General features: G+C 42.9%; 2 protein-coding genes across 2 annotated transcripts in view; both read left to right on the top strand.

Annotated features, from left to right (window-relative positions):
* Window positions 1-10,876, top strand: part of LOC149460661 (uncharacterized) — a 269,888-nt gene extending 259,012 nt beyond the window's left edge. Inside the window, exon 3 of the mRNA XM_089679336.1 lies at window positions 8,723-10,876. Coding sequence (XP_089535462.1) covers window positions 8,723-9,750 — 1,028 coding nt within the window. The 3' untranslated portion in view covers window positions 9,751-10,876. The remainder of the gene's footprint in view (window positions 1-8,722) is intronic.
* Window positions 10,877-13,334: 2,458 nt separating this feature from the next.
* LOC149460660 (general transcription factor II-I repeat domain-containing protein 2A-like) lies at window positions 13,335-15,269 on the top strand. The gene has a single exon (XM_089679358.1). The coding sequence runs from the start codon at window positions 13,335-13,337 to the stop codon at window positions 15,267-15,269; it is 1,935 nt and encodes a 644-aa protein (XP_089535484.1).
* The last annotated feature ends 1,436 nt before the right edge of the window (window positions 15,270-16,705 follow it).

The raw sequence follows: 16,705 nt of genomic DNA, 5'->3' as shown, positions 1-16,705 counted from the left end.
CCACTTAATGAAGGATATATATTATACGGAGGGGGTGGGATTGGTGTCTGAACTGTTTTCAGTCCAATCTTGGGTCTGCATGTCTTTTCAGATTTGATGCTTTTCCTGGCATATTTTTAATGTATCCAATTTCAACTTCCTCTTTTGTTTTAAAGAGAAAATCAAATTGAACTTTCCCTTGCTATTATCAACCCAGTATGGAGACCATTTCAACCAGTTTTCTCCCCCTTTCTTCATATAAACTTGGTCCCATTGTGGGTCCCCCTCATACCAAGGAAAGGCTTGTTTGTCCCCCAAACATAATCCCTTAACCATGTCTGTATGAAAAGGATCATTTGCCCCCTTTCTTGGGAATGGGTCTGTACTTCCCATGGCTTCTGTCCAGCCTGCCATACAATCCACCCAGGGATTTATTAAATAATAGTCCGTTCCACAAACTCTAGCAACATAATCCTTACAATTTTCTCCCTTTTCTGGGGGACCTGGTGGGTAACTACCTTCTTGACCCATATTTAGACAGTGGATAAGATTATCTTACTTTATAATCTTCATTTGTTCCACACAACAAATTATCTTATACTTCTACGCAACAGAAAGAAAAAGCAAAAGACAGACAAACCAGAATCTGCTCCACAGACTTATTAACCTTTTGATAACTTCCCAAAAGTTATCTCTTCACTGTTCTACCAAAGGACAGTGTGTTCTACCAAAGAACAATTTCTTTTATGTTCTACCAAAGAACAATCTGTTTTACCAAAAACACTCTCTTTATAGTGCACTATATTGTAACTCTACCAAAGAGTTAAGTCTGCTTACCAAAAGCAGCTACAGGTTATCACGGGTCTATATAGACAATACAGAATGATTCAAGACCTTCCCTCAACACAGGGCAAGAAAGAGCTTTTAGTCATAAAAAGACAAAAGGTTTACTTACCAAGTGAGGTGGGTGGTCATCCCGGGCTGAGCCCCCAGCTGAAAGGATGATTTTCTTATCCCCTCAGAGACCCCCGGTCTGTGGAGAGATTCCTGGTTTATCAGCAGAATTCTGGGAACACCCATTTACCACGGAAATAACGGCAACTTATGTTCAGAGATGTTCAAAGTTTATTAGACATTACTAAGATTATATAGGATACAGAAAAAATAAGGGAGGGGGGAGCGAGTTCTAAAACTGTAACTTGTAAGTTTCCATCATGAGCTGACTACATGAAACATGACATATACATTTCTTGGTATAAACTGTTTTTGCTAGCTTTCTGAGAAATAGCCGGGCAAAGAAAACTTCAGGGTCATGTTATCTTTTGTTGATACATCCTTCAGCAAACTAAAACAGTTCCATTAAACTTCTAATATATCTGCAAAAACCTAACTTATTACTTAAAATGGCGTACATCAACACAATGGAGGTTCTCTAGATCCTTTCAATTGAAACCTTTAAATACAACAAGGGAGTGAATAAGGTTCAGGATTTTCAATATGAAACCAAAATGAAGAACACGAGGACATGACCTCTAACTAACTGGAGGAAAGTTCACAACTAATCTCAGAAAGTATTATTTTACTGAAAGAGTAGTAGATGCTTGGAATATATTTCCAGTAGAGGTAGTGAGCCAGTGACAAATCACAGAGATCATCACAATAGTACACAATGAATGGCTATGAATGAAATTAATTAATTGTGTACAACTGTCATGTGATCACTGTGATTGGTCACAGCAATCACATGGTACTGGGCTGGCCTGGTACAATGATCTGTCATCTGGTGGACACAGCAGGTGACATATCAGGATACAGCAGAGCCACTAGACTTGGAGGACTTCATATGATGTCCACCCAGGATGGGAAAGATCCCCCTCAGCTGTCATTCTGCTATAGGCCTGGTGGGAAGCAATTCATTACAGGGGACACTGTACAGGTTCTATATGTAGTCTGGGGGTCCCTGTGGAAGTCCATGTGTGGACATTTCTACCTATGATAAATGACAGGCTAAACCCACCTGGAGACTTTCTCCACACCTGGAGTGTGCTGAGTTCTTGGAGAACGTCTACACAGTGTTTCCAGATTGGCTTTATCACCCCAACGAGCTCGCTCCAGTTCATGGATGTCATCATTATGTTTGGAGGATCTCACCAGTCAGGAGCCTTTCCTGTCATCCTACATGTTCCCTTCTGAGGATTGTTCTATCCTTCCAAACAAATGTATGAAATCATGGATGAGTCCTCCTTCTAGGTGATCTAGAAGATCTTCAATCACAATGTCTTTATGGATGAAGTGGATGGCCCAGTTTATATATTATTTATTGCTTTACAGCTTTATTCCCTCCAGGATTCATTCTTTATTTATAGAACCATTCAAGGAAGTGTTCTTACTGTGAGAGATCTCCACCACCATTCCTCTGTGACCATTACATCCTTGTCATTTATGTCTAACATCTTCATTATGAGTGGATTGATATATATTCTTATGCTTTAGGATGTATTTTTGCATTTTTTTACCCAAAAAGATCTGTTTTGGAGGTCTCTGTTTTATTATGTATACCTTTATTTTATCTTGTGTTCTGTGTCTTTAAAAAAATATTTTAATACAGATAGAAAAATCTTAAACAGTTGGTTGCATAAGAGTTAGGTTTATTGTTTCTTACGTTTTTTAGTTCTTTTTGAACGTCCCTGGTATCTCTGTAAGGTAGATACAATGCTGGAATGGTTATTAGGGGACACTTCTCAGGGCTGCAGTTCCTCTGAACTCCACAAGATGGTGATCTCATTTCTCTCCAGACAGGACTTCTCTATGGGATACAGACAGGAAGTGATGTCAGGTACAGACAGGAAGTGATGTCAGGTATAGAAAAAAAGTTCCATGTGGTACGAAGTACAAAGTGGCAGCAGAGGAGGTAATAAGATGTTATTTCCTATTTACACCCAATAACCCCCATCCTCTTCCTCCATAGTCATGTCTATCCTCTTCCTCCATAGTCACTGTGACGTCTTTTATGTCCAGCAGATGATGATACACACATATATAGTGTGGGAACCCAGATGATCCCCTTCAGGGGGAGGAGTTGATGATAATATATTTGCTCCCAAAGCTGGCCTACATGGTTCAGTTTTACCGTTCAGCCAGTGGGATGACCATAAAACCTGAATTAATTCCCCCATCCACACATTGGAGGTGGATGGGGGAATCCTCCCCGCTGCACTCTTGTATTCTGACAATGGGGGGACTCTCAGAATACACAGATCAGCACTGAAGCTATTGGCTGCAGCCGCTGGGGGAGTGGCTTTTATCCGGCAGTGGCCACACATGGATGGAAATGTGAGCGATCCCTGCTGAACCAGCTGAATTTCCATGGATCTATGGTCACCTTCAGTGACTTCCTCCCCTCCCCCTCATCTCCTTCATGATGGAAGTCATGCTGAGATCATCTCCCATTGGCTGAGCAATATTCTCATTTGTCTCTCAGCTCCTTCTTGCTATTCCTCGTCCTGCCTGTTGTTTCCTTGGATTGATTTTCTGTGTAGTGACCCCGGCTTGGTCTCTTGGATGCGCTCGTCTGTTGCTTGCCCTGACCTTTCTCCTGATTCCTGGATCTCCTCCTCATCTCTCCTCCATATCCTCTTACACAGCTTTTCTCCACACCTGCAGTGACCCTGGGGGGAGGAAACTTGGCACCAGCACGCCGCCAAATCCATCCCCACCATTAGGGGCTCTGGAGACAATTGTCTGCTATTTACACTCCGTTCCTCCGCACGTCACCTGATCACATGACAGCTTACTTCCACAGATTCCGGACAGATTTCTGGATGGTAAAGGTCAAAGGTCACTCTTCAGTTTAGGAGAGGTAGGACGCACCCAGGAACAAGGATTTGGTTTGCATGGGAGCCTCATATAGAGGACCCCTCAAATCTCCCCATCCAAATGTCCCTCCATCCATAGTCTATATGTCCTATGACATCACACTGACCTCACAGCTCCTCCTCCCAATGTCCCTCCATCCAGAGTCAGAGAATCCTATGACATCACACTGACCTCACAGCTCCAACTCCCAATGTTCCTCCATGCAGAGTCAGAGAATCCTATGACATCACACTGACCTCACAGCTCCTCCTCCTAATGTACCTCCATCTGATTTTTTCTGATTCTCTTAGGATGTGGGGGCCCTTGGTATCCTCACATGTAAAGTGGAACTGTTGGTCCTGCGTTGTATGTAATGACATCAGAATGCTGCAACAAGCCTATACCCTGCGTAGTGTGGGGGTCCTGTGGGGAGGAATTATACCTCAGCCTGAAGTGGGGCTATAATAAATGGAGACCTGAATGGGGAGGTGAGGAGGATTCTGGGAATATCATTTGATGTGACTATTTGTGTTCAGATGTAGAGTTTTCCTCCTGTGAAGTCTGGAGATCATATGACATCACATTGCCTCCACCTCCCTCCCTGATAGAAGAGAGAAAGAAGAAGAAGATTCTAGAAGTCACCAGAGAGATCACTGAGCTGCTGACAGGAGAGGTGAGCGGTGCCGGGAATTCTGGGACATTCTCCAGTAACAGACAAGGGATGTGTCTGGATGGTGACTGTATCATTGTGTGTGTCAGGTTCCTATAAGGTGTCAGGGTGTCACTGTCTATTTCTCCATGGAGGAGTGGGAGTATTTAGAAGGACACAAGGATCTCTACAAGGACGTCATGATGGACAATCAGCCGCCCCTCACATCACCGGGTAAGAGGAGACTTTATTGTAAAGGAGAGAGCAGTACGGAGGATCCACCTAGATCCCCCATCATCTGATAAACACATAGAAACAATGGATTCAGTCAGTGTGTGTGTTTCCTACAGATGGATCCAGTCATGGGAACCCACCAGAGAGATGTCCCCGTCCTCTGTATTCCCGGGATTCCACACAGGAAGGTCACACCATCCCTCACCATCATCAGGTAGATGATGACAATTATTGGTAGTTGTGATTTATACACAGCATGTTTGTTACAATGAATGTTTTATTATATCTTTCAGAGTGGAATCCTCGGGGATGATAATATTGATGTTAAAGAAGAGTATAAAGAGGAGGATGAGGAGTATGGAGTGATGGAGGAGTTTTCAGAAGGACACAAGGATATGATGGAGCCACCTAATACCAGGAACCCACCAGAGAGATGTCCCCGTCCTCTGTACTCCCGGGATTCCACACAGGAAGGTCACACCATCCCTCACCATTACAAGGTTGGTGGGATGGAGCATCTAGAACATGGACTTGTAAAGATGATGTGTGGATTGTTTATGTGACCTTATATTTTACAGATGATATTTTCTCTCATTTCCTTGATTTAGAGTGGAGATCCAATCGATATAGAATTTGAGGTGAAAGCAGAAGAAGAAGAGGCGTATGTGAGGGATGATCAGCAGTCTATGGAGGAGGATGGAATAACGGGGACATTTATAGAGGAGGACACTCCTACAGAGATCAGCACAGGTGGGTCATGAACACTAAATCCATTCCTCCACCCATACTGCTCACTGATTGGTCCAGAGTAGGGCGGGGACTGGGTGATATCAGCCTGTAATCCCCTGGTCACTTTCCTGAGCTGTGTTCCCCGTCCTGTATTCCTGGATTTCTCTCGGATAATCTTCCTTCTCTGTGCTGCAGACACAATTTATGTATCTACAACAAAAAATATAGAAAAAAGCGCCAATCTATGTGTCAAAGAAAAATATATAAACCTTGTGTATAAAGCAGCAACACCCCAACCAAAATTATAAATAATAAATTCTGCAAATTTAAACAATATATCATATAGGCATGCGCTAGAAAAATATATACAACACCAAATAATTAAGTGTCCATAATAAACTGTGAAAGTCCAAAAAAATCAATTTGAAATTCCAATGTGAACTGTGAATGATCCACCACCAAATGAATTAAATAAACTCACCAGAGCTCAATGCTGATCAGATTATAGACCAGCACTTGTGCTCTGGGAGCGATGAATGCAACGATTTCCAAATATTAGATGAAGTAAGTAATCAAATCCCGATGATCAATAATGGCAGTCGGCATAAAGAACAGCATATCTCTATCAGAAGCAATACTCTGCAGCCACAAGGTCTTATATCTCTCCTTTCCAATCCATCTCTCCATAATGTATAGGGTGCACTCAGGGACAAAAGAAAGAAATATAATGGTGGAATACGTTTCATAAAAAGTATATATTTAATAGAATCTCCAATACACTCACAAGAAAGGTGTCCAGACAGACACCAGCTTAAACAGCGATCCACAGCAACTGAGGAACGAGGATCTCCGCTCACCGCGGATCACCTCCGACACACAATAGGAACAGAACGTCCTGACGTCAGCATCGAGTAGTCCACGCCCAACGCGTTTTGTCACCACAACGTCATCAAGGGGCGGTATTGATCATCAGGATTTGATTACTTACTTCATCTAATATTTGGAAATCGTTGCATTCATCGCTCCCAGAGCACAAGTGCTGGTCTATAATCTGATCAGCATTGAGCTCTGGTGAGTTTATTTAATTCATTTGGTGGTGGATCACTCACAGTTCACATTGGATTTTCAAATAGATTTTTTTGGACTTTCACAGTTTAATATGGACACTTAATTATTTGGTGTTGTATATATTTTTCTAGCGCATGCCTATATGATATATTGTTTAAATTTATGTATCTAGACTGGATTTCTGGAGATTCTGGGGTTCAGCTGGCAGCAAAATCTTCATTTCACCATAGACATTACTAGACCTAGGCACCTGGGGTGTGTCTTGGATCTTCTTTTTCATGACCGCGTCTAGTAAGATCTCTGACAGAACAATTCTCCCAGGATTACTTACTCTGTGGTCTGCTGGCTGTGCCGGGTGGAGGGATATGTCTGTAGTGTCTCAGACCCAAGTCACTGAGTGCAGTCTCAGGAGATGGGAGGCAGCGGTGTGGGATCTCTGCAACTTGTCTACAGTAAACATTTAATCTTCCACTGATTACTGAATACAAATATTATGAGTCCTGACCCTTACACTGTATAATTTATATTGTACATTACATACTCCTGACCCCTGCACTATATACTCCATGTTGTACATTACATACTCCTGACCCCTGCACTATATACTCTATGTTGCACATTACATACTCCTGACCCCTGCACTATATACTCTATGTTGTACATTACATACTCCTGACCCCTGCACTATATACTCCATGTTGTACATTACATACTCCTGACCCCTGCACTATATACTCTATGTTGCACATTACATACTCCTGACCCCTGCACTATATACTCTATGTTGCACATTACATACTCCTGACCCCTGCACTATATACTCTATGTTGTACATTACATACTCCTGACCCCTGCACTATATACTCGTGTGTTGTACATTACATACTCCTGACCCCCACACTATATACTCTATGTTGTACATTACATACTCCTGACCCCTGCACTATATACTCTATGTTGTACATTACATACTCCTGACCCCCGCACTATATACTCTGTTGTACATTACATACTCCTGACCCCTGCTCTATATACTCTGTTGTACATTATATACTCCTGACCCCTGCACTATATACTCTGTTGTACATTATATACTCCTGACCCCTGCACTATATACTCTGTTGTACATTACATACTCCTGACCCCTGCACTATATACTCTATGTTGTACATTACATCCTCCTGACCCCTGCACTATATATCCTATTGTACATTACATACTCCTGACCCCTGCACTATATATTCTATGTTGTACATTACATACTCCTGACTTCTGCTCTCCCCCCTCCCCCCACTGCTATATATACACATAATATGGATTGTCTTTTGTTCCCCCCATTTCCTCCCACCTGGACATTTTATATCGAATGATGTGATTGGAGCACAGACTTTTACATGGTGATAATAATGTGATAACATCCTCCAACTTTGGACCCTTAAACAGAAAGCGATAATGAGGGAGGAGTCAATACCCCAATGATGGTGGTCTTCAGGATCAGTCCAGTCTTCATCTTGGTTGTTCTCCCCCCATCCTCACTCTCTGACCTCTGGTGGGGCTCAGCCCCGCTGTTCTTCATGACTAAATCATGGACTAAATAAGGAAGTGCAGTACTTCTTGTGTTGGGAAGATGGTGATGAGTGATAGAGGGGGTGGGGACCCTCGTCCTATAATCCCCTCATCACTGTCCCTCCTATAAAAGACAGTTCTGGTTGTTTCCTCACTCTCTGACTAAGGTCCATGAATAAAGAAATGACCTGGTAGGAGATCAGAGGAGCCATTTCCTAGTTCCCTTGAGGGTGGAATTGTAAGCTCCTCAGAGACCAAGCTGCCTGATGTGGGCAGAGTCCTGGTTTGGGGGAACCAATCAGCTCCTGTCTAGTAATCCTCTTTGTCTTTGTATTTTAGTCCATGGCCGGGAGATGAGGAAAACCTCCGAGGATTGTCTCACTTTGTCTCCAGACTGGAAAGTAGAAGATGAGGACATCACACAGTATAGTCCAGGAGAAAACCCGGCTCCCTCCAATGTCCATCCGGCACCACCCAGTGTAGATGGACCATCGGATTCCTCGTATCCTGAGGAACCTCAGACTGTGCAGGACCGGGCCGGCCTTCCAACAGGGAAGAGGTTCTCCTGTCCTGAGTGCGGGAAGGGTTTTTCATTGAAGTCCAGTCTTTACAGACATCATAGATCTCACACAGGGGAGAAGTCATATTCCTGTCCTGAGTGCGGGAAATGTTTTTCAAGGAAGTCTGATCTTTACAGACATCAAAGATCTCACACAGGGGAAAAGCCGTATTCCTGTCCTGAGTGTGGGAAATGTTTTTCACATAATTCCAGTCTTCAAACACATCAGAGATCTCACACGGGGGAGAAGCCGTACTCCTGTCCTGAGTGTGGGAAATGTTTTTCAGAGATGTCCAATCTTCATAAACATCAGAGATCTCATACGGGGGAGAAGCCGTATTCCTGTCCAGAGTGCGGGCAATGTTTTTCACAGAAGTCCCATCTTTACACACATCAAAGATCTCACACAGGTGAGAAGCCGTATTCCTGTCCTGAGTGTGGGAAAAGTTTTTCAGAGAAGACCAGTCTTTACACACATCAAAGATCCCACACAGGTGAGAAGCCGTATTCCTGTCCTGAGTGTGGAAAATGTTTTTCAGATAAGTCCAGTCTTCACAGACATAAGAGATGTCACACGAGGGAAAAGCCATTTTCCTGTCCTGAGTGTGGGAAATGTTTTTCACAGAAGTGCCATCTTTACACACATCAAAGATCTCACAAGGGAGAGAAGCCGTATTCTTGTCCTGAGTGTGGGAAATGTTTTTCAGTGAAGTCCAGTCTTTACACACATCAGAAATCTCACACGGGGGATAAGCCATATTCCTGTCCTGAGTGCGGGAAATGTTTTTCAGTGAAGTCCCATCTTTACACACATCAAAGATCTCACATGGGGGAGAAGCCACTTTCCTGTCCTGAGTGTGGAAAGTGTTTTTCAGATAAATCCAATCTTTACAGACATCAGAGATCTCACACAGGGGAGAAGCCGTATTCTTGTCTTGAGTGCGGGAAATGTTTTTCAGTGAAGTCCAATCTTTACACACATCAGAGATCTCACACAGGAGAGAAGCCATATTCTTGTCCTGAGTGTGGGAAATGTTTTTCACAGAAGTCCCATGTTTACATACATCAAAGATCTCATACGGGGGAGAAGCTACTTTCCTGTCCTGAGTGAGGGAAATGTTCCTCACTGAAGTCCTGTCTTCCTGTACATCAGGGATTATAACAGGGTAGACAGATCAGACAGGGGTCAGTACTTATTGGGGGGTGGAATGGGAAAAGATGGGGGGAGGGCTATGGCAGATGATAAGAAGGTTCCCATGTTACAAATAACCAGTGGAATTGGTACCATTTGTATGAAAATAAAAAATACACAAAATCCGTGTAAACAAGGTGTCGGTGAATGAAAGTGTTTGCTCACCAATGCCAGAAGTCTGCCCAGCACAATAGGTGAGTTGGAAGGTTTGGTGCATGAAGAGAACTAGGATTGAATTGGTATTGCTGAATCTTGGCTTCATTCCTCACATGACTGGGCCATTCATATTCCTGGCTAGGTTCTCTTTCGGAGAGACGGGGGAAATAGGAAAGGTGGTGGTGTCTGTCTCTATGTGAGAAGTGATCTCAGAGCGAGTGTGAAAGAGGACCTAGTTGATGGAGAGTGTAATGAGGCTGAAGTATTATGGGTGGAACCAGGGGTGGACTGACAACTCCTGGTGCCCCCGGGCAATAGGGGATCATGGGGCCACTTTGTCCTTGCCCAAACTCAAAATAGCTAATGAAAAAGGTACCAGGGGCATCTCGTGGGTCCCCCTACTTACCCCGGGCCCTCGGGCAGTACACGAGTTTCCAAATAGTCAGTCTGTCCCTGGGTGGAACTGCACATGGGGGGGCGTACTACAAAGGTCATCATTGTATTTTGTTATAGGCCTCCCAGTGTTAATGAGGAGGTGGAGACTCCGCTCCTCGCAAAGATGGAAAGGGCTGCAAGGGCTGGGACAGTGATAATAATGGGGGATGGGAACTACCTGGAAATTGACTGGAGTAATGGTACTACAGGAACAGTTAAAAGACAGGAATGTGTAAACCTACTACAGGACAATTCTATGGTCCAGTTCATAGAAGCCCCAACTAGGAATGATGCTCTGCTGGACCTGGTCATCTCCAAACATGCAGAGCTTATTACGAATGTCCATATAAAAGATTATCTGGGTAGCAGTGACCATAACATGATTTCATTTATTGTTAGCTGTAAACAGCGAGCACATACGGGAAAAATAAAAATGCTGAATTTTAAGAGCTAATTTTTAAAGGCTGAGATCTGCTTTCCATGACTTAGATGGTTAGGGAATATTGGCATCGATGAACACAACACAGAAATGGGAGTTCTTCAAAAAGACTGTATGTGACCACACTGCAAAATATATTCCCATGGGCAACAAGTATAAAAGGCTACAAATCCAACCTATGTGGCTTACGGCCAAAGTTACAAAAGCGATAGATAATAAGAAAAGAGCTTTTATTAAATATAACAATGAAGGAACGCGATCATCGTTTACACATTACAAAGAATATTATTTACATGTTTCCCTCTGTACAATGCACATCCTCTGCCATTGAAGTGTTACATTTGTTGGAATGGGATTGTGGATCCATCAATATGAGTTCCGGGGTCAAGAATGGCTACATTTGATGTCTTCTTATCAGGCGGACTTTTCCCTGAAGGAACAAACTGAAACAGAAATGTATTCGCTGTTTTTGAGGTTGGGAAAGCTCTTGGAAAAGAAATCGGCACTTTTTTGTCATATTAAAACATTCGATAAGTATGCCCGAGAAAAGATCAACCCACTTGGGTGGAGGATCCAGATCTTTCCCAACATTGAAAAAATAAGTGAGCAATTCAAGAGGGAACGGGAGGAAAGCCTACAATCATGCTCACAGCAAAAGATGTCCATATTGGCTCCGGAATATAATAAACAGATGTTATCATTGGAGAAGGATATTGGAGATGCAGAGAGATTGTTATCTGCATTCACAACACTTTCATTGTATTCTGATTTGGGGAGGAAACTTAGGGAAGGCCTAGCAGATTTGTACAAACACTTATCAATGAAAAAAGAGAATACATTTTGGTGAGATAAAATAGTGTTTTTGGAAGGAAAAGCATAAAGGTGGACGATCCTTCAGTACATGAACCTCCAGAGGAGGCGCTATCACCACTCTACACAGGACACCTTAGAACAGTGGTCGGCAAGCCGTGGCTCGCGAGCCACATGCGGCTCTTTACACACTTTAATGCGGCTCTTCTGTGGGCCGGGCGCCTGCTCCCCTCCCTCCTCTCGGGCGGTCGCCCCAAAAGTCAGGACTCTGCAGCTAGCCTCTGTCAGTGCGCGCCCTGTGTGCAGCCCCGGCGGCCGGCTCTACACAGCTCCAGTCGGGTCATGTGGTATAGGGGGGGCGTGTATTTCTGTGTAGCGCCGCGGCGGCGAGGCAGCATCCTCTCTCTGTCTGCTGCCCTCAGAAGAAGACTGTGCCTCCCAAATCAGCAGCGTGTCATCCGGTAGGTGTAGCAATGGCCTGGCCTGCCTGCCTCTGGGGACTCAATTTCTGTGACAGAAAAAGGAAGGGTTGGGGGGGAATGGAGGGGGGGAGGGGATGAATATGAACTATATGCCTCTGGAACTTGGAAATGAGAGATGTGGGCAGGGCCAGGGAGAGACAAATGAAAGGGGTGACTGATGGCCATCATGGAGGGGGGGGATAATTATGAATTATGTACTCATATGAGAGATGTGAACTGTGAACAGGGCAAAAAGAAAGGGGTGACTGATGGCCATCATGGGAGGGGGGGGTGGTGATTATGAATTAAGTGTGCCTAACTATGGAAATGAGAGATGTGAACAGGGCAGGGTAAAAAGAAAGGCGTGATGGCCATCATGGGGGGGGGGAAATGCGACATGAGGGGGGAGAAATGTGACACGAGGGGGAGAAATGTGACACGAGGGGGAGAAATGTGACATGAGGGGGTGAAATGTGACACGAGGGGAGAAGTGTGACATGGAGGGGCAGAAATGTGACATTGTGGGATTGACATAAAAAGGGTTGATGTGAAAAGGGGGTTGTGGACATAAAATTGCGGAATATCGTAATCTAGGAGCCAACAAAATAAGTTAGTGGCCAGGTTCTGAGGTCAATATATAACAGTACCAGTGAGGACTATTTGAGTGTGTTTTCACATACTTTTATATGTACTTTTTTATTTGTATCTTGATTTTTATTTCATTTTATGTTGTCATTTTTTACTTTTATTCAACTTGACTGCAGAGCCAGTGCAATGTGTGCATGCCTGTTTTATTACTTTTACTTCTTGCCTACTGTTTGGGTGTATCCATCAAGGTGGAGAACCCTGCTTAAAATATCCATGATGAGCCCCACTCATTTTATAATACTATTTACACACACATAAGATGCCATATATGCGTCATCCACAGATAAATACCAGTGCGTCATCCACAGATCCCCCATAACAGTGCGTCATCCACAGATCCCCCATAACAGTGCGTCTTCCACAGATAAATAACAGTGCGTCTTCCACAGATAAATAACAGTGCGTCATCCACAGATCCCCCATAACAGTGCGTCTTCCACAGATAAATAACAGTGCGTCATCCAATATTACTTCTTTTATGTGATTAAGGATGCCGGTTTGGTGTTGGTGGCTTTATTTTAAAATGAAACATTTTTATAGGTGCCCTGTTTGACATGGCTACAAAGAAAAAACAACGAAAAACGGAAGACGAAAACCGTGAATTTAAAGTGGAATGGACCGAGACTTTCGCGTTTCAGAACGTAAGTGGCTTTCCGACCTGTCTTATTTGTAAAGAAAAATTGGCGCATAACAAAAAATCTAATTTGGAGAGACACTTTACAACAAAACACTTGTCCTTTAGTAATAAATATCCTGTTGGTGATGCAAGGAAGAAAGCAGTTGAGGAACTTCTGAAGAGTCAAGAAAAATCAAGTTCTGCGTTTAATCAGCGGGTGCAGTCTTCCAACTATGTTAATTTTGCAAGTTTTGCGGTTAGTCAAGAGATTGCTAAGAGAGGCAAACCATATACAGATGGCGAATACATAAAACGTTGTTTTATAAGTGCATCAGAAGAGTTATTCAGGGATTTTAAGAACAAAGAAGAAATTCTAAAAACAATTAAAGAGTTGTCATTGTCTGCTAAAACAGTGAAGGATAGAACAGCCAAAATGTCTTCCAATATAACCAACCAACAAGTTGATGATCTTAAAGTGGTTTCAGCTTTATCAATAGCAGTTGACGAGTCTTGTGACTTAAATGATACAGCTCAAGTTTCACTTTTTGTAAGATTTATGTCAGCTACAGGTCCCAAAGAAGAACTTTTAGGATTATTGCCACTGAAAGGTCAAACACGTGGAGAGGATATAGCAAATGCTGTAATTGGTTGCATTGAAAAATATCATATTCCACTTGATAAAATCGTCTCAATTGCAACAGACGGGGCAAAAAGTATGACCGGCGTAAGAAATGGATTTGTTGCTATTATGAAAGAAAAAATTAGTCACGAGATACTTACATACCATTGCATCATAAATCAAGAAGCACTTTGTGCGCAGACATTTCCAGAAGAAATGTGCAAAGTTATGGAATTGGTGACTAAGATGATCAACTCCATTGTAGCTAAAGCTCTTCATCATCGCCAATTTAAAGAATTTTTAGTTGAAATTGAGAGTGAGTACGCAGATCTTCTGCTGCATAACAAGGTACGTTGGTTATCAAGAGGAAACGTTTTGAAACATTTTGCTTCCTTATTATCAGAAATCAAAGCATTTTTCCTCGAGAAGGGTGTTCACTATCCAGAATTAACAAACGATCAGTGGACCCAAAAACTGTATTTCATGGTGGATGTTACTTCCCATCTAAATCAGCTTAATCATAAACTACAGGGGAAAGGAAACACAATTTTTTCGATGTTAGAAGAAGTTATTTCGTTTGAAAACAAATTATCTGTTTTTGCTCAAGATTTTGACAGAGAAACTTTGATTCACTTTCCAAGCCTGTTGAAACATTGCCAAGAAAATAATTCTGATATTGACATTACCTATTTTAAAACAGCACTTTTAAATATGAGGGAAGCTTTTCTCAAGAGGTTTCAGGAATTCAGAAACAGCAAAGCGACGTTGGCCTTTGTTAAAAAACCTCTGGATGCCACTGTAACGGAATTACATTTTTCTCCCTTTAATATCGACATTGGCAACTTTGAAATGCAATTGCTGGATTTAAAAAACAAAGAACTGTGGAGCTCGAAATTTGAACGTCTTTGTGCTGATTTAGAAAGATTGGAGAAAAACAAATGTGAACTTAGTTCACAGAACAAGTGGTCTGCTTTGAAAGACCTGGAGAAGGAAGATATGTTGATTTTTAACACCTGGAATAGTATTCCTGACTCATTTAATCAACTAAAAAAGCTAGCGTTTGCTGTTCTTTCCTTGTTCGGGTCTACATATTTATGCGAACAATCATTTTCAAGCATGAACCTTATCAAGAGTAAATTGAGAAATCGTCTCATCGATGAGAACCTGGAATCGTGCCTAAAATTAAAAACAACAACATACAAACCTGACTTACTCAAACTATCCAAGGAAATGCAAGGCCAATGTTCACATTAGTGGTTGTGACTTTGTCAGTCATTGTCAGGATGTAATTTTCTCTACATTGTAAGGCAAATTTTACGGAATTTAACGTTATCGATAAATAATATCGTTCTAAAGTTTTTGTTTTATTAGTTGTGTTATTTGTATCCTCCCGACCTATGTGGATACTTGTATGCAGAATATTCTCAATAAAAACTTATTGAAACTAAAAACAGTGTACCATCCTATGTATTTTCAGTTTTAAAAATGTGGCTCTCAAAATAAATTTCAATCGTGGTTTTGGCGAGATTTGGCTCAGTTGAAAAAAAAGGTTGCCCACCACTGCCTTAGAACATGAACCTCCAGAGGAGGCGCTATCACCACACTACACAGGACACCTTAGAACATGAACCTCCAGAGGAGGCGCTATCACCACACTGCACAGGACACCTTAGAACATGAACCTTCAGAGGAGGCCCTATCACCACACTACGCAGGACACCTTAGAACATGAACCTCCATAGGAGGCCCTATCACCACACTACGCAGGACACCTTAGAACATGAAACTCCATAGGAAGCCCTATCACCACACTGCACAGGACACCTTAGAACATGAACCTCCAGAGGAGGCGCTATCACCACTCTGCACAGGACACCTTAGAACATGAACCTCCATAGGAGGCCCTATCACCACACTACACAGGACACCTTAGAACATGAACCTCCAGAGGAGGCGCTATCACCACACTACACAGGACAACTTAGAACATGAACCTCCAGAGGAGGCGCTATCACCACACTACACAGGTCACCTTAGAACATGAACCTCCAGAGGAGGCGCTATCACCACACTACACAGGTCACCTTAGAACATGAACCTCCAGAGGACGCGCTATCACCACACTACACAGGACACCTTAGAACATGAACCTCCAGAGGAGGCGCTATCACCACACTACACAGGACACCTTAGAACATGAACCTCAAGAGGAGGCTCTCTCACCACACTACACAGGTCACCTTAGAACATGAACCTCCAGAGGAGGCGCTATCACCACACTACACAGGACACCTTAGAACATGAACCTCCAGAGGAGGCGCCATCACCACACTACACAGGACACCTTAGAACATGAACCTCCAGAGGAGGGCCATCACCACACTACACAGGTCACCTTAGAAGTATGATGAAAAATAAAATACAAAGTGCAGCGCTTGAAATAAAACTAGAGGGGTGGAATCATTCTATAAGAATAAACCTCAAATCCGCCAATGTAGATAATAGATGTTGAAAATGGTAGGATTGTGCACTTACCATCGAATATGTGCATATAAAAATTCCTCCTTAGGGACTAATGGTGATGATGTGTGATGCTTATCTGTAGAACATCCGTCTAGGAATGGGCAGCTCTGCGGTCGGTGGAAGATGTCTGCTTAGCTCCAGAGGTCTCCTTTAGGGTCAGCCACCTG

Source organism: Staurois parvus, unplaced genomic scaffold (assembly GCF_062004578.1).
Source record: "Staurois parvus isolate SC_StPar_1 unplaced genomic scaffold, SC_StPar_1.0 ptg000222l, whole genome shotgun sequence".
Classification (NCBI taxonomy): domain Eukaryota; kingdom Metazoa; phylum Chordata; class Amphibia; order Anura; family Ranidae; genus Staurois; species Staurois parvus.
The sequence above is the reverse complement of the archived record's forward strand: the minus strand, read 5'-3'. Positions and strand labels throughout refer to the sequence as shown.

What these genes read in the sequence shown, in the direction of transcription:
- LOC149460660 (XM_089679358.1), top strand. Translation starts at nt 13,335, where the DNA reads ATGGCTACAAAGAAAAAACAACGAAAAACGGAAGACGAAAACCGTGAA.